General features: G+C 44.9%; 1 protein-coding gene across 1 annotated transcript in view; it reads left to right on the plus strand.

Moving 5' to 3' along the window:
• The window catches only part of RNF130 (ring finger protein 130), a 138581-nt gene extending 117887 nt beyond the window's left edge, over positions 1–20694 (plus strand). The window contains exon 8 of the mRNA XM_048221221.2: positions 13228–20694. Coding sequence (XP_048077178.1) covers positions 13228–13337 — 110 coding nt within the window. The 3' untranslated portion in view covers positions 13338–20694. The remainder of the gene's footprint in view (positions 1–13227) is intronic.
• The last annotated feature ends 3279 nt before the right edge of the window (positions 20695–23973 follow it).

Raw genomic sequence — 23973 nt, forward strand, 5'->3', positions numbered from 1 at the left:
GGTGGCTCAACTGGTTAAGCATTCAGCTCTTGATTTCAGCTCAGGTCATGATCTCAGGGTCATGAGATGGAGCCCCAAGTCAGGCTCCACAATCAGCGGGAAGTCTGCTTGAGATTCTCTCTCTCCCTCTTCATCTGCCCCTCCCCCTCCACACTCACCCTCTATCTATCTCTCTAAAAATAAATAAATAAATCTTTTCTAAAAAATAAAATAAAATAGGGGCACCTGGGTGGCTCAGCTGGTTAAGCATCTGCCTTCGGCTCAGGTCATGATCTTAGGGTCCTGGGATAGAATCCTGCATAGGGCTCTCTGCTTCTCCCTCTCCCTCAGCCCCTCCCCCCAGCTCATGCGCTTTCTCGCTCTCTCTCAAATAATTAAATAATAAAATATTTAATAAATAAAATAAATCAAAAATACATGTTATGCAGGGTAACAACTTAAAATATAGTAAAATAGTCTCTAGGCTAGCATAGCCACAAAAAGTATAGGAAAATAATATATAATATAGAGGAAAAAATAGAATAATAAAATTATCCAAAAGAAGAAACATTTGTTTAAAAAGAGGAAAAGAACATGAAACAGGAGGGAAAAGTAGAAAGCATTAATGTCATAAATTCAAATCCCAATATGTCAGTAATGAATATAAAATGATGATTAAATATTTAAATATAAAGATAGACTTTAAAATTTATAAACATACATATACACACATACATCTATGTATATCTGATGTTTCTTTAATATAATGAGAATGGAGGGCTGAAAGTAAAATGATAGAAAAATATATACCATGTAAACACTGACCAAAAGAAAATCATTGTTGTATAAATATCAGACAAAATATGTTTTAAGACAAAGAGAGATGTTTCATAATGATGAAAAAGTTGATCCATCATGAAGAAAAAAACAATTCTAAATTTTGTGTACCTAAAATATCCTCAAAAAACATATGAAGCAAACTTGACAGATCTCAAAGGACAAATAATTCCAGCATCATAGTGGGAAATTAAAACACACCTCTTTTTAACAAGCACACAAATACTCATCAAGGATCTGGATTTGAACAACATAATTAGCAAAGATGTAATTGACATATATATAACACTCATCAACTACAGGTTATATATTATTTTCAAGTGTATATACTAAAATAAACCGTCTGCTGAGTGATAAAGCAAATTTCAACAACTATATAAGGATTGAAGTCATACAGAGTATGTTTTCTGACTAGTGGAATTAAGTGAGAAATCAATAGTGAAAAGGTGATCAAAATGATCCCTAAATGTTTGGAATCAAGTAAAATACTTTTCTTTTTTTTTAAGGTTTTATTTAAGTAATCTCGACACCCAACTTGGGGCTCGAACCCACAACCCCAAGATCAAGAGTCACATGCCCCACTAACAGCCAACCAGGCACACCTCAGGTGATATATTTCTAAAAAGCTTGAGTCAGAGGCGCCTGGGTGGTTCAGTTGATAGAGCGTCTGACTCTTGACCTCAGGGTCATGAATTCAAGCCCCACGTTGGGCATGGAGCCTACTTTACAAAAAAAAAAAAAAAAAGCTAAGTCAGAGAAGAAATTGCAGTGGAAATTATCAAACTTGTGTGATGCAGCTTAGGCCATTTAGAGGAAAGTCTCTGACCTTAAATGCATATATTGGAACAGAGAAAAAGCTAGAAGTCAATGTTCTAAGCATTCCTCCCAAATAAAAACCAGCTAACTAAATCAAATGAAGGAAATAATAAAGATCATAAATGAACTCTGTGGGAAACAAGTATACAACAGAAAAAAATCAACCAAGGATGAAGTTGTTTCTTGAAAAAGACTATTCATAAAGCTAATAAATCTCTGCTATCAAGAAAAAAGACCCAAATGACCAATATCAAGATTTAAAGGGGGTATCACTATAGAGTCTACATACATTAAAAGAAATTTTTATAATATAAAGTTTATAAAAATAGAAAGTAGAATGGTGGTTACCAGAGGCTGTTGGAAGGAGGGAGAAGGAAGTTGTTTAATGGGTATAGAGTTTCAGATTTGCAAGATGAAAAAGCTCTGGAAATGTATTTCACAACAATGTGAATATACTCAACACTACTGAACTATATACTTAAAAATGGTTAAGATGACAAATTTCATGTTCTGTGTTTTTTACAATAAAAATAAATTTTAAAAGGATAATATGACAACTTTATGTTAGTAAATTCTGATATTTAAATGAAATAGACAAATCCCTCAAAAAACGCAAAGTACCAAAATTGACAAAGAAGAAATAGGAAATCTGAATTCTACATCTAAGCAATAAATTAAACCTATAGTTTAAAATCTTGCCTCAGGGCTCAATGGGGAGTCTGCTTAAAGATTCTCTCCCCCTGTCCTTCCCCCCCACCTCTACTTGCTCTCTCTTGCACTCTCACTCTAAAATAAATAAATCTTTTTTAAAAATAATAAAATAAAATAAAATCCTTCCTCAGAGAAAAGACATGGGCTTAGATCGTTTCACTGGTGAATTCTCCCTAATATTTAAGGAAGAAATGACACCAAACTAACACAAATTTATCCAGAGAATAGAAAGAAAAAAACTTCCCAAGTCTTTAAATGAGACTAGCATTACAACAAGGGTATTACAAAAAAGGAAAATCACAGGTTAATTTCTTTTATGATTACAGATGCAAGTACAGTAAATAAAATATTAGCCCAGTGAATCTGACAATATATAAATAGGAAAAAAATTACACCTTATTTGGATTTATCAAAAACTGCAAGGTTAAAAATCAGTGTGATTCAACACATTAACAGAAGAAAAGTGGGAAATCATGTTTAATAGCTACAGAATAAGCTCTCGTTAAAATTCAACATCCATTCCTGATTTTAAAAAAACAAACATTCAGGACACCTGGCTGGCTCAGTCAGAAAAGCACGTGAGGGGGCGCCTGGGAAGCACAGTCGTTAAGCGTCTGCCTTTGGTTCAGGGCGTGACCCCTGCTTTCCGGGATCGAGTCCCACATCGGGCTCCTCCGCTGGGAGCCTGCTTCTTCCTCTCCCACTCCCCTGCTGTGTTCCCTCTCTCACTGGCTGTCTCTCTGTCACATAAATAAATAAAATCTTTAAAAAAAAAAAGAAAGAAAAGAAAGAGAAAGAAAGAAAGAAAGAAAGAAAGAAAGAAAGAAAGAAAGAAAGAAGGAAAAAGGAAGGAAGGAAGGAAGGAAGGAAGGAAGGAAGGAAGGAAGGAGAGAGAAAGAAAGAAAGAAAGAAAGAAAGAAAGAAAGAAAGAAAGAGAGAGAGAGAGAGAGAGAGAGAAAGAAAGAAAGAAAAGAAAGAAAGAAAGAAAGAAAGAAAGAAAGAAAGAAAGAAAGAAAAAGGAAGGAAGGAAGGAAGGAAGGAAGGAAGGAAGGAAGGAAGGAAGAAAGAAAAAGAAAGAAAGAAAGAAAGAAAGAAAGAAAGAAAGAAAGAAAGAAAGGAAAGAAAGAAAGAAAGAAAGAAAGAAAGAAAGAAAGAAAGAAAGAAAGAAAGAAAGAAAGAAAGAAAGAAAGAAAAGGATGTGAGGGCCGCCTGGGTGGCTCAGTCAGTTAAGCATCTGCCTTCAGCTAGGGTCATGATCCTGGGGTCCTGGGATCGAGTCCCACATCAGGCTCCCTGCTCCACAGGGGAGTTTGCTTCTCCCTCTGCGTCTGCCTTTCTCTGTCTCTCTCTCTCTTCCTCTCTCTCATGAATAAATAAAATCTTAAAAAAAAAAAAAAAGAAAAGAAAAAAAGCATGTGAGTCTTGATCTCAGGGTTGTGAGTTCAAGCCCCACACTGGGTGTAGAGATTAGTTTAAATAAAATCTTTAAAAAAGAGAGAGAGAGAGAGAACATTCAGCAAACTAGAAAAAGAAGAGCACTTCCTTAATCTAATAATGGGTATTTTCAAAACTACAGCAAACATCATACTTAATGATGAAATATTAAAAACTTTCCCTAAGATTAGAAACCAGGATACCTGTTGTGACTATCTCTTTCAATGTCATAGTGGCAATCTTAGCCATTATGATAAGATAAGAAAAAGAAATAAAAGATGTAAGGATTGGAAAGGAAAAAAATGAGACTGTCACTACTTACAGACAACATAGTGGTATATATAGAAAATCCAAAAGATTCTACAAATAAGCTCTTAAAGTGAATAAGTCAATTTAGCAGGGTTAATTGTGCTTCCATACACCAACAATAAGCAATTAAAATGAAATTTTCAAAAAAATACCATTTACAAAGCCATCAAATAAGCATCAAATACTGATGAGTAAATGTAAAAGAATATATGCAAAGCTTCTACACAGAAAAATATTAAGCATTATAGGGAGAAATTAAAGATGACCTAAATAATTGAATATACCAGGTTCATAGTTCTTAAGATTCAATATCATAAAGGTGTTAATTCTCCCCAAATTGATCTACAGATTAACTGCAATTTTAATCAGATCCCAGTAATGGTGTGTGTGTATATATGTATATGTGTGTGTGTAGCTTGACAACCTGATTTATAAAATTTATGTGGAAATGAAAAGAGACAACAATAACAAGAGAATCTTAAAAATGATAAAGTGGGAGGATTTATAGAACCGTATTAAAGATTTTTATAAAGGTACAGTAATTAAGACTGAGTTATTGATACAAGGATGGACAAATAGCTTAGTAGAACAGACTATAGTCCCAAACAACCATGCATTTATGGACACTTGATTCATGTCAAAGGTAGCACTGTATAGTAGTGGAGATAAGAATGGTCTTTGCATATATGGACCACAACTTCTTAATCCAGTCATCTGTTGAAGGGCATCTCGGCTCCTTCCACAATTTAGCTATTGTGGACAATGCTGCTATGAACATTGGGGTGCATATGGACCTTCTCTTCACTACGTCTGTATCTTTGGGGTAGATACCCAGTAGATAGACTGGTGATGGTAGTAAGGAGGGCACGTATAGCATGGTGCAGTGGGTGTTATACGCAACTAATGAATCATCGAACTTTACTTCAGAAACCAGGGATGTACTGTATGGTGACTAACATAATATAATAAAAAAAATTAAAAAAATTAAAAATTAAAAAATTTAAAAAAAAACTGGAGGGCATGTATTGCATGATGCACTGGGTGTTATATGCAAGTAATGAATCATGGAACACTACATCAAAAACTATGGATGTGCTGTATGGTGACTAACATAACATAATAAAAAATTATTATTAAAAAATTTTTTAAATTAAAAAAAAAAGAATGGTCTTTGCAATTAATGGGGCTGGGTCAACTGAATATCCATAAAGAAAAAAAATGAATCTTCATTCCTACTTCACACCACACTCAAAAATTAATTTGAAATGGAGCATAGACCTAAATGTGAAAGGTAAAACAATGCTTCTAAAAGATAAAATAGAATTATCTTCAAAACCTTGGGATAAGCAAAGTTTTCCCAAACCGGACTCAAAAAGCCATAAAATAAAAGATAATTGGTCCACACTAAAATTAAGAAGTTCTGGTAATCAGAATACACTATTTTGGAAGAAGATACCTGCAATGCTTTTATCTGACAAAGGACTTCTATTCAGAATAAAGAAGAAAAAGACTGACTACCTAATGGGAAAATGAGCAAAATAAAGAAACAGGCATTCTGCACAGCAAAGGAAACCATCCACAAAATGAGAAGGCTAATTTCGAGAGATCTCAGGAAGATGGTGCAGGAGGAGGATCCTGAGCTCACCTCCTCCCATAGACACATCCAGGCCCTGGCAGAACAGCTCTTTCACAGATAAAGACAGAAGGAGATCACATTGAGAAGGGTAGGAGCGACAGAGACTGGGTAGGGAGCCAAAGTCCTCACACAGCAAACCACAAGCAAGAGGGGTATAACAGACACAGAGGTCCCCTGAAGAGGGAAGGGATCAAGCCCCACATCTACTATCGCTGGGTCTGGGGACAAGCCCCCATAACATCTGGCTATGAAAATCAGAAACAGACATCCAGGTCCAGAAATCAGAGAGCCCCAAACAAGCTGAAGCAAAGGAGGTCCACACACCAAGACACATAATAATTAAAATCTCAAAGATTAAAGAGAAAGAATTTTTAAAACGGCAAGAGAAAAGCAAAAGTTATGTACAAGGGAAACTCCATAAGGCTCTCAGCTGATTGTCAGCAGAAACTTTGCAGGCCAGAAGAGAGTGGCATGATGTATCCAAAGCACTGAAAGGAAAAAACCTACAACCAAGAATACCTGACAAAGTTATCATTCAGACTTGGAGGAGATAAAGAGTTTCCCAAACAAACAAAAGTTAAAGGAGTTTATCACCACTATGCTGACCTTACAAGAAATGTTAAAGGTATTTTTTTTAAGAAGAAAAGGCCATAATTAGAAATAAGAAAATTATGAATGGAAAAAAAATTAACTGATAAAAGCAAACATAGTAAAAGTAGATTGGTCACTTATAATGCTAGTATAAAGGTCAAAAGACAAAAGTAATAAATCAATTATATCTACAAAAATTAGTTAAGAGATACACAGAATAGAAGCGCCTGGGTGGCTTAGTCAGTTAAGCATCTGCCTTTGGCTCAGGTCATGATCCGGGGGTCCTGGGATTGAGTCACACGTCAGGCTCCCTGCTCAGCGGGGAGTCTGCTTCTCCCTCTGCCCCTCCCCCTACCTGTGCGCTCTCTCTCTCTCTCAAATAAAATCTTTTTTAAAAAAGAGAGAAACACAGAATAGAAAGATGTATAATGTGACATCATGTACATCAAATAGTGGGGGGGGGGTAAACATGTGCTTCTAGAATGTGTTCTAACATAAGTGACTGTCCATAAAGACTATTATATATATAAATACAATATTATATAGGAACTTCATGGTAATCACAAACCAAAAACTTGTAATAGATACACAAAAAAGAGAAAGGAATCCTAGCATAACATGAAGGGAAATCATCAATTCACAAGGGAAGAAAGCAAGAGAAGAAGAAAGGAAAAGAGAAGAACTATAAAAACAACCAGAAAACAATGAACAAAATGGCAATAAGTCCATACCTATCAGTATTTACTTTAAATATAAGTGGGCTAAATGCTCCAATCAAAAGACTTTGGGTGAGAGAATGGATAAAAAATAAGACCCATCTATATACTGCCTACAAGAGACTCACTTTAGATCTAAAGAGACATATAATTTCACCAATGGATGGATCATTCAGGCAGATAATCAATAAGGAAACGGTGACTTTGAAGGACACATTAGACCAGATGTACCAAATGGATACATACAGAACATTCCATCCAAAAATAGCAGAATACACATTCTTTTCAAGGGCACTTGGCACATTCTCCAGGATTGATCACGTTAGGCCAAAAACAGTCTCAATAAATTTTAAAAGATTGAAATCATGGGGCGCCTGGGTGGCTCAGTCAGTTAAGCATCTGCCTTCGGGTCAGGTCATGATCCCAGGGTCCTGGGACCGAGCCCCACATCGGGCTCCCTGCTCAGCGGGGAGTCTGCTTCTCCCTCTGCCCCTCCCCACTGCTTGTACTCTCTCTCTCTCTTAAATGAATAAATAAATTTATTTTTTAAAAAGATTGAAATCATATCAAGCCTGAAATGTGTGAAACTGGAAATCAATTACAAGAAAAAAAAAAGCACTGGAAGAAACACAAACATGTGGAACCTAAACAATGTACCACAAAGCTATAGTAATCAAGACAGTATGGTCCTGGCATAAAAATAGACACAGAGATCAATGCAACAGAATAGAGCCCAGAAGTAAATCCATGCTTATATGGCCAATTAATCTATGACAAAGGGAGCAAGAATATACACTGGGGAAGAGACAGTTCTTCAATAAACAGGTCTGGGAAAACTGGACAGCTACCTGCAAAAGAATGAAACTGGACCAGTTTCTTACACCATACACAAAAATAAAATGGACTAAAGACCTAAATCTAAGACCTGATGCCATAAAACTAAAAGAGATCATAATAATCTCTTAGACCTTAGCCTTAGCAACATTTTTCTAGCTATGTCTCCCCAGGCAAGGGAAATAAAAGCAAAAATAAACAACTGGGACTACATCAAACCGTAAAGCTTTCTCACAGTAAGGGAAGCGATCAACAAAACAAAAAGGCAACCTCCTGAATGGGAGAAGACAGTTGCAAATCATATATCTGATACGGGGTTAATATTCAAGATATATAAAGAGCTCGTACAAACCAATATCAAGAAAACAATCCAGTGTAAAATGGGCAGAGGATGTGAATAAACATTTTCCCAAACAAGACATCCAGATGGCTAACAGACACAGGAAAAAATGCTCAATATCACTCATCATCAGGGAAATGAAAATCAAAACCACAATGAGATATCACCTCACACTAGTCAGAATGGCTAAAATCAACAACACAAGAAACAACAGGTGTTGGTGAGGATGTGGAGAAAGGGAACCTTTTTTTTTTTTTTAAGATTTTATTTAGTTGAGAGAGAGTACGAGTGGGGAGAGGGGCAGAGGGAGGGGGAGAAGTAGACTCCCCACTGAGCAGGGAGCCCAACTCGGGGCTTAATCCAAAGAGCCCGAGATCATGACCTGAGCCAAAGGCAGATGCTTGACCGACTGAGCCCCCCAGGTGCCCCGAAAGAGCAACCTTCCTACATTGTTGGTGGGAATACAAACTGGTGCAGCCACTGTGGAAAACAGTTTGAAGGTTCCTCAAAATTTCAAGCTAGAGCTACCATAAGACCTAGCAATTCCGCTCCTGGGTATTTATCTGAGAAAAATGGAAACACTAACTCTAAAAGATACATGTACCCTTATGTTCATCACAGCATTATTTACAATAGCCACGATATGGAAACAACCTAAGTGTCCACTGATGGATGAATGGGTAAAGAAAATGTGGTATGTGTGTGTGTGTATACGCATGTATGTTATTCAGCCATAAAAAAAGGAAATCTTGGGGCACCTGGATGGCTCCGTCAGTTAAGCATCTGCCTTCAGCCCAGGTTATGATCCTAGGGCCCTGGGATTGCATCCCACATCGGACTCCCTATTCAGCAGGGAGCCTGCTTCTCCCTCTGCCTGACGCTACCCCTGATCGTGCTCTCTCTCTCTAATAAATAAATAAAATCTTTAAAAAAAAAAAGGAAATCTTGCTATTTGCGACACCATGGATGGACCTTGAGGGCATCATGCTAAGTGAAATAAGTCAGAAAAAGACAAATACCATATGATCTCAGTTACATGTGGAATTTAAAAACAAAGACCAACACCGAGTTCACAGATACAGAGAACAAATTGGTGGTTGCCAGAAGTGGGGTGGTTAGGGGTGCACGACATGGGTAAAAGGGGTCAAAAGGTGCAAACTTCCAGTTATAAGACAAAGAAGTCATAAAAACAAAACAAAACAAATAAAACAGGGGCGCCTGGGTGGCACAGCGGTTAAGCATCTGCCTTCGGCTCAGGGCGTGATCCCGGCGTTACGGGATCGAGCCCCATGTCAGGCTCCTCCACTATGAGCCTGCTTCTTCCTCTCCCACTCCCCCTGCTTGTGTTCTCTCTCTCGCTGGCTGTCTCTATCTCTGTCAAATAAATAAATAAAATCTTTAAAAAAAAACAAATAAAACAATAAGTTGCAGGGTCGCAGGGATATAATATGCAACGTGGTGGCTGCAGTTAATAATCCTGTTTGTATATTTGAAAGTTGCTAAGAGAGTAGACGTTAAAAGTTCTCGTCACCAGAAAAGGAATTTTGTAACTATGTGTGGTGATAGATGTTAACTGGACTTCTTGTGATCATTTCACAATATACAAAAATACTGAACCATTATGTTGTACACCTAAAACTAATATAATGTTATATGTCAGTTATACCACAACTTGTAAAAAAAGAAATAAATAAACAGATATTTCAGGAGGAGCAAGATGTACAAAGCGCCTAAAAACATATAGAAAAGTGTTCATCCTTTCTTTGGCATCAGTGGAATGAAAATTAAAACCACTATGAAATACCATTATACACCCACCAGAAGTGCTAAAATGAAAAATACACAAAATATCAAGTATAGGTGCGGATATAAAGCAATTGGGATTCTCATCTACTGGGGGAGGTAAAAATTGGCCCATCCACTTTCTAATACAGCCAGCATGTGCTGCAGCTGGACATACACAGACCCCCAAGATCTAGCAATTCCAAGAGAATTTCGTGTGCGTGTGTACAAAAGATTACACACAAGACTGTTTCTCACAGCAATATTCATAGGAGCTCCAAAGTGGAAACAGTTCAAATGTGCATCAGGAGAAGATCGGATATAGAAATGGGGAGGCAGTCCTACAGTGGAATGTCATGCCACAGCGAAAACGAACCAATTCCTGATACATTTCATGACATGGATAAATGTCACAACATAACATTGTCTGAAAGAATCAAGACACAAAAGAATACTGTTCCCATTAAAGATAGACACAACTAAACCATGGTGTAAGAAGTCTGGATTGTGGTTTCCTTTGGGAGGGAACAGAGGGTCTGGTGATTGGGGTTGATAGAGGGACTCATGGGGTGCTAGGGGTTCTAGTCCCTGATCTGATGATGATTTCGGGGGGGGGTGTGTTCTCTGTGCAGATTCATCGACCTATATATATTTAATGATTTATACACATACCTGTATAAAGGTTATGCCTCACTTAAGAGTTTACATAATAACATTATGTGCCTAATAACAAAAACAATAATCATGTGCCTAATAACAAAAACAATAATCAACAATAAACAAAAATAGGGTATGTTTTCAGGTGTCAAAAAATATGCTCTGCTTCCTTGACAAAGCCAGTGTCATGTCTTTCTCTGACCAGAACAGATGATATCTAAATACAAGCACTAAAACTGTAAAGCTTCTGGCTAAACCCAGGAGAAAATCTTAGTGACCTTGGGTTTGGCAACGATTTCTTTATTTTGATGCAAAAAAAAAAAAAAAGGCACACTATAATAAAAAGGAAAATCAATAAACTGGATTTGATCAAAATTTGACATTTTTGCTCTTCAAAGGACATTGTTCTGAAATAAAAAGGCAAGCCGCCAACTGGGCAAAAATATTTGCAAACCATGCATGACAGAGGACTTGTTTCTAGAATATATATATTTTTTTATTTATTTAAATTCTTACAGTTCAATAATAGGAAGACAACCCAATTTTTTAAATGGACAAGAGATTTTACCAAAACACTCAGAAAAGCAGATATACAGCTGGCTAAAAGGCACATGAGAGGATGCCCCAAGTTCAGCGAAATACAAATCAGAAGTACGATGAGATATTCCTATGCTCGTACTGGAAGGGCCAGAGCGTCAAAGATTGGCCACCTGAGTGCTGGTGAGGATGCAGAGAAACTGGGACTCAGATATGCTGCTTGGGGAACGTTCGATGGCTCAAGCATTCTAGAAAAGTAAACGTATACTCACACAGGCACTCCGGTCTTCAGTATCGACTCGAGAGAAAGGAAAGCACGTGTCCTCACTCAGACTTGGACACAGATGTTCGTAGCAGCTTTATTTGTAAGAGCCAATACACAACTATACGAGTCCACTTATATAAAATTCTAGAAAGATGCAGCCTCATCTGTGTTTACCGGAGGGTATAAGAAGGGCAGAAAAAGGAGAAGCATTAACAGAGGCACCAGGAAACTTTTGGGGATGACGGAGATGTCCACCATCTTGAATCTGGTCCTGGTTTGAAATACGTGCATTTTGTTGTATGTCAGTTACACGTTGGGAAATTTGTGCAAACAAATCAGTTGTTCGGGAAAGGAACTGTAAGCATGGCTTCGCTCTGAATAGCAGGAATAGTCAAATAATATAAATGCTGAAATTTTTATCAAAATGTCATTATATTGGGGAATGAAAAGTAGGGGTTGAGGAAGAGAGGGGGAAGTCCTCATTTTCCGTAACGTTCACTCAGCAGATAAAGTCTAACACTGGGGGGAAAAAAAATGGGCGCCTGGGTGGCTCAGTCGGTTAAGTGTCTGCCTCCAGCTCAGGTCATCATCCTGGGGTCCTGGGATCGAGTTCTGTGATGGGCTCCCTGCTCAGCGGGGAGTCTGTTTCTCCCTCTCCTTCTGCCTGCTGCTCCGCCTGTTTGTGCTCTCTCTCTGTCAAATAAATAAAATCTTAAAAAAAAAAATTAGGAAGGACCTGCTCAGACGTATTGTTTAGATACATGGAGGTAAATCCCGCAAGAATCAGGTTAAAGTGGCTGTCTCTGCGGAAGGGTCACGGGAGATGACTGATCTCCATTACATATGTGGAATTAACGACCTAAACCATGTGAGGGGCGCCTGGGTGGCTCCATCGGTTAAGCGTCTGACTCTTGGTTTCGGCTCAGATCATGATCTCAGGGTCCTGGGATCGAACCCCGAGTCAGGCTGTGCACTCAGTGCGGAGTCTGCTGGAGATTATCTCCGTCTCCCTCTCCTTTTGCCCCTCCCCCTCCTCGTGCGTGCTTTCTCTCTCTAATAAATAAAATCTTTTTAAAAAATTAAAAAATAAACCATGAGAAGGTATAACTCTAATATAAATAGAAGCTTTTTAATGCATTATCAGAGCCTCAAAGCCACAACCCCCAATCTGCCCAGCTAATGAAGGGGCTGTGTGCCCCCCCCAACACACACACAGCCCCATCCACAACAGGTGTTCAGGAGGGAGGTGCAGGAGGAGGCCCGAGGCAAAAACCTTTGCATTTGTAAGTGCAGACTTTGCGAGGACACCAGGCAGCTTTTGCTTTGAAAAGCTCCAGCAGTGGGGGCGCCTGGGTGGCTCAGTCAGTTAAGCATCTGCCTTTAGCTCAGGTCATGATCCCAGGGTCCTGGTATCGAGCCCCACATCGGGCTCTCTGCTCAGTGGGGAGTCTGCTTCTCCCTCTGCCCCTCCCTCTGCTTGTACACACACTCTCTCTCTCAAATAAATTAAATCATTTTTAAAAAATAAAAAGAAAGAAAGAAAAGAAAAGCTCCAGAAATTAATCTCTTGGGGACTCGAACATTGGGAGTTACATGTTTATATTGTGCTTAAGTTGTGGGAATGCCTGAATTCTTTCCATTTGTCTCATGATAAGAGCCCAAAATGGAGATATCTGAGAAAACGTGATGCTTTGAAGATAATCCGTGTTCTTTCCTCCAAGCCGTGTGGGAAGGGGAGGCCCAATGACCTGATTAAATCTGTTTTTTCTTGTCCCTTTTCCAGGTGGTCACTTCTTTCACCGAAACTCCTTGTCTCCTCGGAGCCTGGTGTACGAAAGTGAATTCTCCACAATCGAACCTTCTTTGGACATGTATGATGAGAACAAAACCTGATTTTTTCTAAACGGGCTCTGGGGGGTCACCTCTTTTGTGATTTGATTTCTGATCACCTTTCTTATTTTGTATCCTTCTGTCAGCGTCCATTTTTGGAAGAATGGCAGGGCTTTCCAAGCACAGGTTGGGGCTCAGGGTTAAATTGCAAGGTCCCCCCAAGGTGAGGCTTTGAGGACAGCGTTATCTCCGAGGTGGCCTCGTAGTGCCGAAACCCCGCCCAAAGCCAGCAGGAGGACATGGGCCCCAGCAAGCTTGGCTGTTCCCAGAGACGAGCAGGGGCCGGTGGGCGGGGGGGCGAGTGTTTCGTGGCAAGCGTGTCTCTGAGTAATCACATGCTATTCTGTGTCAGGGTGACCGCAGGGGTTTTTTAAAATACCTTTTGTGCTCCCCACTTACAACGCGCACTAAAGCTTCTTACTGACGTGGAGCACGAGTTGCTGCTACGTGGCCCGCTCCGTATTTTCCTGTCTCTTATTCTACTTTCTGTTAAAGAGTGTCTTTCTCAAGGTTCCTGAGAGAAGGGCTTGCCTTTCGTCCCTCCTCTGAGACTGACCACCCAGAGCAGCACAGAGGGGGGGCCCACCGGCTACGCAGGACAGGTGGTCGTCCCCGTCACCTCCTCCAGCCTCCCTCATAGAACATAGAGCCAAGTGCTTGTGTGAGCACCGAAACACCAAAGGCCTTGACCCTGAGGCCTGCGGACTCGTCTGCTTGGCATTTGCTGAGGTGTGTGCAGAGGTGGTCCCCGGGAGGCCAGCCTGGCAGTCTTCTCTGGGCATCATGGCCAGTGGGCATCAAAATCCGAATGACTCTGAGTGCTTTCCTGAGAAGATCAGACCACAGCCCTGCTGTTAGGGACCAGATGAGCACCCCTCTTCCGTCTTCCTGATCCAACCCAGTCCCCTCCCGCCAGGCTCAGCATCAGCACCAAGAAGGCCCAAGAGCTTCCGGGAAAAGACACGGTGGCCAGCATAGCGGACCTTCAGGGACACACACGCTCCTCCCACGTGCCTGGGATGACATGACATTAACATCACGAAAAACCTGCACCTGGAGAGTAATCCCGGCCCAGAACCACAATCAGCAAATTTACGAGGACGGAAACTCCAGCCTCCGTATTCTAGAGTTCGATCTGGCAGCAAACCACACAGACCTGTGACCCCCCGCCACCCTGTGATTTTTATCGACTCCGTAAAACACAAGTTTGAGGTGAACACTTGCCATTTTCCCGTGTGCGGCTGGCTTCTCTTTATGTGTCTATTCCCATCGTGTGTTGCCAAGATGCCTCAAACACAGCTGTGCCCCGAGCAAACCCCTCAGAGAACCACGCTGGTGATAGCCATCAGGAATGTCGCCTCGGCGTGACCCGCGGCGCTGTTTCTAATCACGGGAGCGGGAACAGTGCAGAATTTGTAAGGTCTTAGCCGCTTTTTCTTTTTTACCTTTCACCAAGGGCTTCTGTTTGATTCCCCCCCCTCCCTTTTTATTGTCTTTGTACTATAAAAATATTTTTGATAAACAGTTTCAAGAGAGCACTGTTCAGGAAGACGAGCTTCGCCCCAGCGGCTGTGCGGGGAGGGAATGCATCGCAAGGAGATGAGAACTCAGTGTGCCGGGCGCTGCAGACACACACCCAAGCTTTGTTTGGCTTGGCTCCCCCGACAGGGAAGACGGCTCGGTTCTGACCATGTAGTCTGTGCCACGACCTTGCTGAGAGCCCCTCAGAGCATTCTCTCCTGGTTGGCACAGTCTCGCAAAAAGCAGATACGTTACATTTCACTCAAGACATCCCCTTCCTGAAAAGGAATGAAATCACGTGAGAAGAAAGTAAAGATTCGGGCCCCTAAAAAAATATCTACTTATTCAACAACAATATTTGAATTTCTGGTAAATCTAGGGCACGCCTCCACCGTCAAAGAGCCAAGGAGGCATTTCTTACAGGGGAGTTCACTCAGCATAGTGCCCCAGGTCCCAGCTTGGCACCTTTTCCCTAAAAATCGAGGCCACTTTCGTGCTCGGCTACAGAATGCCCCGCCTTTGTCGGGAGGGACGGTAACTTCTGCGTGGAGGTCGTGTACTCCGGGAATGGCCATATTTGTCCCAAATAACAGCCTCTTTGCTGGCAGTGGGGTGGAGACCCCGCCGGGGAGCCGTGCCAGGGACGCTGGAGGGCGGGGAGGCTTGGTGAGGACAAACTCCTCAGCACCCCTGCCTCTGAGAAGTTCGAGCTGTGGGATACAGGCAAGGTGGGGGTTGTGCAGAGACACTTCCTCCCCGACATACGGGCATCTCGGCTGTGGCAAGTCTTACAGCCACAGTGGTTATCAGCCGGGACGTGTAGATAACTTCTGATCGATTTTGGGGGGTGGGGGGAGGATTACTGCTTGAAGAACAGAAGGGGCAGAGAACAGTGGCTTGACCACAAACCCTCCATCCCTCTGGCGGCCGGCTCTGAGCTGGGCCTGGCTCTCCCTCTCCCTCTGGCCTCCACCCTGCCCCGGCCGAGCTGGGTGCAGACCCGTCAGCAGGCACCGCAGGCTAGCCATAACCATCACCTGAGCAGCCCGAAATCGGGTTGAATCGGGTGAAATAGTTAAAATGCAAACACTCTCGGCTTGGTTGTTTTTTAACTTCCTAAGTGAAGACCTGCCCCTTGGCCCTCCTGCGCTGACCCGTCAGGCAGAGGGAAGAGGCTACTAGCCAGGACACAACAGGAAGGCCAGGCATGGAGTCACCCCGTGGTGGGCGCCGTGGGCAGCGTGCCTGTCCAGGGCTGCCTGCCTCCGCTCCCCCAGGGGAAGACAAGCGCTGCTCCCCGGCGGTGAGAGACACCCCAGCAAGTCTGGGGAGCCCCGCTTGTGAAGGAAGGCTCCATCTCGCAGTCCCTCCTCAGGCCTGGCTCCCCGGTAGAGGCCGAGCCTCTACCGCCAGCCTCCCCGAGGCCGCCAACAGCCCAGCTTCCAAAACGTGGCGGGCGCCAAGGGTTGAGACAAAATAAGATGACTGAATTTGAGGGACCTGGTACTTCCTGTGGGCTTTAGAAACTCTCCTCGGATTGTTACTACCCCTCACCCTCACCTCACCTCACCCCAGCTGTTTCCATGGTCTCCGTGGTGAATGAAACTGGTTTAACTGAGGGCAAATCAAAATGCTGTCTTACTGTTACCCTCGATTCCTTGGGCTCGGGTTCTGCTCCAGGAAAACAAGGAGGTGGCGTTCGGGTCAGGTCACCTTGCCAAGCGGTCGCTGCTCCTCAGCGTCCTCAGACACAGACACGGGTTTCCACCAAGGAGAATTTAGCAGGGGGAAGGCAGGACTCCAAGGCTACTCGCGCCCAGAGCCCTTTATGAAGCGCTGTGTGCGAAACACACCCACTCCGAGCTCAGTGACCCCAGCGATCATTGAGACTTAGGCTGTGATAGCAAAGGGCGCGTTAACAGCCAGCTGAGGTGGGAGGCCAGACGCCACGAGGGTGAATCATGAAGAGGGGGCTTTCCTGGGTGTGGAGGGAGGGGCACAGGGCAGCCGCGGAGGGGTGTGACTGGCTAGGGCGGGGGTCTCACTCCCCAGGGTGGGTGTGGACCAGAGAGGTTGCTCCGGGGTCCGGGCAGAGCAGAGCACTTCAGTTAGGCCAAAACCGGCTCCCACTGAAAGCAGAAAAGGAAGGTGCCAGAGGGTGAAGCAGGAGCCCAGGTTGGCAGGCTCAGTGACTCGGGGGGGTGTTGGTGGGACCCAGAGAGAGCCCCTGCGGGGACACTTTCCATCTCAGGCCGGCAGGGCCTCTAGAGGGAGGCCTGGAGATGCAGCTCTGGGTCTCAGGCAGAGGTTTGGTGGGGAAAGAGTGGTCAGGGCGGGGCCCTCCGCATCCGAATCCCTGGGAAGCTGTGTTTAAATGAACTTGTCACCTACCAAAGTAGGCCCACGTGATTCCAGTCCCTGAGGTGTCCCAAACCTTCTCCCTCCCTGTCTCCGCCCTCTGTCTCCCCCCTTCCCCCATCTCCCCCTTTCTCCCCTCCCTGTCTCCCCCTTCTTCCCTCTCTGCGTCCCCCTTACCCCTCTGTTTCTCCCACTCCCCCTGCCTCCCCCCTACCCTGTTTCCCCTTCTCCCCTCCCTCCCCATTCCCCCCTGTTTTCCCCTTCTCCCCTCTCTGTCTCCCCCCTACTTCCCTCCCTGTCTCCCCTCTTCTCCCCTCCCTCTCCCCCTTTCTCCCATCTCTGCCTCCCCCCTTCTCCCTCTGTCTCCCCCCTTCCCTCTCTACCCCCTTCCCTCTGTCTCACCCCCTTCTCCCCTCTCTGTCTCCCTCCTTCCCTCTGCTCTCTGTCTCCCCCCCCACACACACACACACACAATCACAGGAGTTAGAATCCCCCAGAGTGTGTGTCCAGCTGGGCCTGGTGTTCCCTTAATTTCTGAGGATGGTGGAGGCCAGAGTGGGGCCAACATTGCCCAGTGCCACGAGAGCCAGGCTTGGGGAAAAAGCCGTGGGGACACCAACATGTAAAGTATGAGCAGAAGGAGCTCCTGACGGCAACCAATTCAGAAAACCACTGAGTGTCACTCCCCTCTCCAAGAAAGGAGGCGTTCACCTGACCACAGTGCAGAGGGGTGGGCCCTCACTCACTCCCAAAAATGGAGTTTGGAGTGATTCAGCTGAGCGTTCACTCCCGACTCTACACTCGAGGAAGGGATCATTACCACAGGAAGACCGTTGTGACACCCGCAGCCTAAAAGAAGCATCCTCCCTAAGGACAGTTGTGCCTTTTCTTGTGGCTTCGTCAGTAAATCATCCCAAAGCCCACTGGGAAAAGGATCAAATGAGCGTATATGTTCACATAACTTCCACAGGTATTTCAGCAGGACTGGAAAACTTCCATGTTTTAAGTATCATAACATCAGAGAAAATACGGAAAGAAGGATCTAGAGTGAAGGTGCCTGTGTTGGCTGCGTGGACCTGTGCTTTTCTACAGCAAAACAGCAGGAAGACCCCGGCATGGCAGAAGGGGAAAGTTTTCTCCCCCAGAGGCTGAGCCCCTTCTCCCCACTCTGGGGCTCGTAGCCCCCTTGTGGCCATGGGGCTCCTCTGGGGTGCTGGTCACGTCAGGGAGTGTGCCGTCCTTCTTAGGGGTGTCCTGAAAGATCCCAACAAACTGAGCCTTGAAGAAGAGAGTCTGGTGGGCCCCTAGCAGGCATGGGATGCAGCAGTCATCTGCATTCCCCAGACGGCATCCCACCGGCCTCCAGTGACTGTGGAGGGGAAGGGGTGCGAGGGGCCTCGGCTGCTCAAAGGACAACATGTCTCTTCCCAAGACTTGGCTCTCATGGTCTAAGGAGGCCCTGTGGGGGCCCCCAGTCCACGACCTGGGACTTATCTGGGGTTTTCCCTCTTGCCGTTCAGTCTAACTCAAGCCATGTGTTGTTTTCTTCACTCTGACTTGGGGAAGAAGGAAGATACTTTAAGACAAACAAAAAAACAAGTTTTTTTTAACTTTGAATTTCATGCAAACTTGAGTATTAAACTTCCAGAAGGATTCAGTGCTGCTAGATTCACACAGACCTCCATCGTGGGCTTTCGTAGTCCCTCCCTTTGAATTTTCTACATGCCTAGACCACAAAAGACAGAGGTTCGAGGTGGCACTGACCCGGCTTGGCATCCTGAAAGGAATGACTTTCTGTGGAACAGCAGGCCTGGGGAGTGTTGCCGGGGGCCCAGAGGCAGCTGCCAGAGCCCCTGGCGCACAAGCCAAGGGTGGTCTTCAAAATCATGGTAAGCGCCTTTATACACCACACGCATTGTCCTTGGGTGGAGAAGCTGAGAGCTGGAGGATGTGGTTAGCACCCTTTTCTCGGCTACAGTGACTCCTTAATCCCCCGGGACACAGCTTAAGGGTCCCCCGCCCAGTGGAGTGCTGGCCCGAAACCAAGCTCGTTTCTCACCAGTCCACTGTCGCCCACTTGGGTGGGCAGGCATGCAGGGAAGACGTATGTCATGTCGGTCGGTCATCTGGCAAGCCTAGCTGGCCTTCATCAGCAACGTACCCCCTCGGCGGACTGTCCCCCTCTCTCTCCAGCTCTCTTTCGAGCTACTGGCAACTGTCAAAAGCTACAGATAAATGTTCTGAGCTATATTTTTACAAATTTAACCCAACGCAAAGTGAATTCTAATTTGTTCTCAGACTTACCCTTCATCCACAATTATGTCCAAGGGTATTCACGCTGTGTGATATTAAAGGACTATTCTAGTGACTGGTAGGTACTGAGTAGAGATGTTTATAAAAACAAAAGGTGGGGGCGGGGAATAGGTAGACTCTGAGACCCAGGCCATTTCTTTCCCTTCACTCAAGAACACTGTTAACCGCCTACTGACTGCCAGCATGCTGTGTGGACTAGCTGTGGCCAGGGTCCCAGGGTCCCAGCACCTTTACTGGGTAACCCCCTGAAATGACACATGCCTTCCTGGAGAGGGCGCTGTGTCCCTCATCCCCCTGGCCTGCTGACCCAGCTGGAGGAGGGGCGCCCTTGGCTGGTGCTTGGGGCCAGAATGGAAAGCTAAGTCTAAAACGGAGGGTGAGACGCAAGGTCCACTCCTAAGTGGCCATGAGTCTGTCTAAGGAAACCTGACCAGTGTGATCACAGAAACAGGGAAAAGACTCCAAGCTGGGAAATGCTATTTGGGACATGGGGAACGACCCTCACCTACTAGAACAGTCCTGGTCCTGTACCAGAGAAAGACTTGGTCCAAACCGTAGGCTACACATGTCACAATTGTTTTTGACCCTCAGTAGCTTTTGTACTCATCTAAAATATTCAAGTCACCCCTTTCATATTTGGGTCATTCACAGTGCTCCTCTCATTCTGGGTCCCTGCTTAACTATGCACAACATCTCAGAGGACGGCATACAAAACTATTTTTCTAACTGTAGCACAGATAATTTGGGGTGGGGGAGGCTGGGGATATATTTAAATGTGGCAAATGACTTCCCTTCCACCTCGAGGGATGAAAGGGAAACTATGCACTTGAATTTTAATTCACCACTGGATAGCTTGTGCCAGAAAGAACACACATCAAATAGCGAAAAAGCAAAATCGATCATTTGCTTAGTTTGGGGGCTCACTGTAGGGGGGGTGACCTTGTCTAGAACACAGATACCTGCGAGTAGAATGTGAGCCGATTTCTTGGCAATCAGATCTTATAAGCCCTTTGAAATGTCCTGGGCAGCACAATGCCTAGGTCCGTATGGTTACTGTAAGTATAATTAAGTAGTGAAATGGTATGGTATATACCTATATGCTGATAGTGTATACCCGTATGTGTGGGATTTGCTAATATAACCATTCCAATAAAAACCTATTGAAAAAGCTGCTTTGGCTGCTTTTTATCCGTGAAGACTCCCTTGGTTGCAAGTGACGGAAGCCCCAACCCAAACTGGCTTGAGCAAAAGGGGAACTTAGTGGCTCCCGAAAGCTAAAATGCAAGGGGCTATGCTCATGTCCCTTGTGGCATGGGTTGGCCCTGAAACACTGACACCAGGTCACACTTGCTAGCTATGCTTCCTCTGGAGAAGCTCCAGGCTCAGGCTCAGGGTGGTGGTCTCCTTCCCCAGGGTGCTGGTCTCCTTCCCCAGGAGGTAACCCAGACCAGAATGGGCATCTCTCTGAGCCTGACTGGCTTGGTTGGAGGCCTGTGGCTGTCTCGCTGAACCAGCCACTGTGATCACAGAGGTGGTGTGTGCCAATGGGCGCCACTTCTGCAGCCACGGAGTGAATGTGGCTTCCCCTGAAGATGGAAGCTGAGAGGTCTAAGGTGTGGTTTCCTCAACAAAATCGTGACATTGCACAAGAAGAAGTGGATGACGGGACAAAAGCAGCAAATGTCCAACATGTGTAGAGAAGGTTGGTACCCAAAAAGGTCTGGACATCAGAACCACCTCCACCACTTACTAATATGAACTCTGCAAATAATTTCTTCTGTCTGGATTTCAGTTGTATTGTCTCTCACACAGGCATCATAAAATACCTCATAGGGTTAACATGTGGAGATTAGATTTTAAAGCATGTAAGAAGTAGGCTTAATATCATTTAGCCAATAACAGTCTAGTATTTAGAGTGTATATGGGGCACCTGGGTGGCTCAGTCAGTTGGGTGTCTGCCTTCAGCTCAGGTCATGATCCCGGAGTCCCGGGATCAGGCCCGAGTTGGGTTCCCTGCTCCATGGAGCGTCTGTTTCTCCCTCTCTCTCTGCCCCTCACCCTGCTCGAGTCTTCTTCTCCCTCTGCTCCTTACCCCGCTTGTGCTGTCTCTCAAATAAGTAAAGAAAATCTTTTTAAAAAATAGAATATATAAATAACTCTTATAATTCAACAATAAAAAGATAACCCAATTTAAAAATGGGCAAAGCATATGATTAGGCATTTCTCCAATGAAGGTATGCAAATGACCATCTTGCACATGGAAAGATACCCAACATCATAAGTCATTAGGGAAAGGCAGATCTAAACCACCTGAGATATTACTTTATACCCACTAAGGTGGCTATGATAAAAAAGACAGTAACAAATGTAGAGATATGGAGAAACTGCAATCCTCACACATCACTGGTGGGAATGTGAAATGGTGCAGCTGTTTTGGAGAACAGTTTGGTGGTTCCTCAAAAAGTTAAACATGGGGCGCCTGGGTGGCTCAGTTGGTTAAGCATCTGACTCTTGATCTCAGCTTGGGTCTTGATCTCAGGGTCATGAGTTCAAGCCCTGCGTTGGGCTCCATGCTGGGCATGGAACCTACTTTAAAAAAAAAAATTCACACAGCTTTACCATAGGACCCAGCAGTTCCACTCCTAGAAACACATCCAAGAGAACTGAAAACATGTTCACAAAAACTTGTACACAGATGTTCACAGCAGCATTGTTCATAATAGCCAAAAAGGGGAAACAATCCGAATGTCCAACTGATGAATGGATAAACAAAATGGGGTGTATTAACCACAATGGAATATTATTCAGCCATGAAAAGGAATGAAGGACTCATAACTGCTACAACATGAACCTTGGACACATTCCAGTAAGTGGAAGAAGCCAGACACAAAGGCCACATAGTGCTTATGATTTCATTTATATGGAATGTCCAGAATGGGCAAATCCAGAGGGCCAGAAATAGATTAGTGTTGCTGGGGGGTGGAGGGGATTGGGGAATGGGGAGTGATTGCTAGTAGGTAAGAGGTTTCTTTTTGGAGTGTTGGAACTGTGGGATTAGTGGTAACGACTGCACAACTTTGTGAATATACTAATACTTTAAAAGGATGACTTTTATGGAACATGAATTATATCTTAGAAGAAGGGGGGAAATGAAGTAGGCTTAGCACAGCCTAAGTGCTCAATAAACTTTTGTTCTTTTCCTTCTTATAAAGCATAGTTATCAAAAGGCAGCATCAGTATCCGCTAGGAACTTGTTAGAAATGCAAACACTCTGAGGTGGGGCCCAGCAATGTGTGTGCTAACCAGCTTTGCAGGTGATTCTGATGCCTGCTCAAGCTTGAGAAGGAACAAAATAACCCTTCACCATCTCCCACATTCCTGAGGGTAGGTTAGTCCCCAGAGAGCACATTATCAATTTAAGCTTCCAAGGTCTTAGAGAAAAATGGCCTCTGCATCTCGATTCAGTCTCAAGCAACTTTTCAGGAGACTTGTGATCACTCTGCCTGTCAACCATGAAACTGCCTACTTCACTTATATCTATCATGTTAGATTCTTGAATGCCAATGACAGAAACCCAATTGGCAGCCAGCTTAAGCCTCCTGGGATGATCCCAGAGTGCCTCCTTCCCTCTGCCCTCCTCCGGGGTCCTGGCCAGCCCAGGCCAGCAGCATGATCCTGCCACCCAACTGGCCCTGGACATTCCGGATTGCCCCAGACGGAGTTCACAGCTCCCCCTTTCCCTCAAAAGGGTCAGTGTTTGAACTGTGAGGGGGTCGACCCCTACAGGCCAGCACTGGGAGAGCAGGGACCCACATCCCCTGCCCAGCGGGGGGCTGCCTGTGCCTATGCAGAAAACCCCAAAGTCCCAGGGCCAGCCCTGTCCCCGAATCCTAGACACCAATCCCCAGTGTCCCCATCTGTCAGGAGAGCGGACTGCACGATTTCTGAGCATCCTGCCAGCTTCGGGGCTCCCGGAGGTTTTCCCAGCCTCAGGCCCGACTGTCAGAATTCTGAGAATGACGACAATCGTCTCTAACCCTCTCCAGCCGCCCTTTGCAAAGTTAACACGCCCGGGGCGGGGAAGGGGGGGGCACAGCACGATCCGCCGAAAGTGTTTTTGCCCCGCTATTTCTTCACATTCCTCCCCTCCCCCACAAAACCCTGGACAGGTTTTCACAAAACGCCAGGGGCCGGGCTCGCTGCACGACCAGTTCCTCTGGCCTGGGCACTCGGCCATTCTGGCCAGAGGCCCGTGTCCCCGGGGCTGGCCCGTCGCTCCTAGATGAGTCTGCAGCGCCGGGGCCTGGGCGAGAGGGAGGTGGCCACGACCGGGCCCGGGCGGCCAGTGACCGGAGGCGGGGGGCGGGCGGGGCGGGGCCCGGGGAGCCGGCGCGTGCTGGTCCGCGCGCCCGCCAGGGGGCGCCGCCCGCTCGGCCCGCCCGCCCCG

The sequence above is a fragment of the Ursus arctos genome, unplaced genomic scaffold (genome assembly GCF_023065955.2).
Source record: "Ursus arctos isolate Adak ecotype North America unplaced genomic scaffold, UrsArc2.0 scaffold_5, whole genome shotgun sequence".
In the NCBI taxonomy this organism is placed as follows: Eukaryota; Metazoa; Chordata; class Mammalia; order Carnivora; family Ursidae; genus Ursus; species Ursus arctos.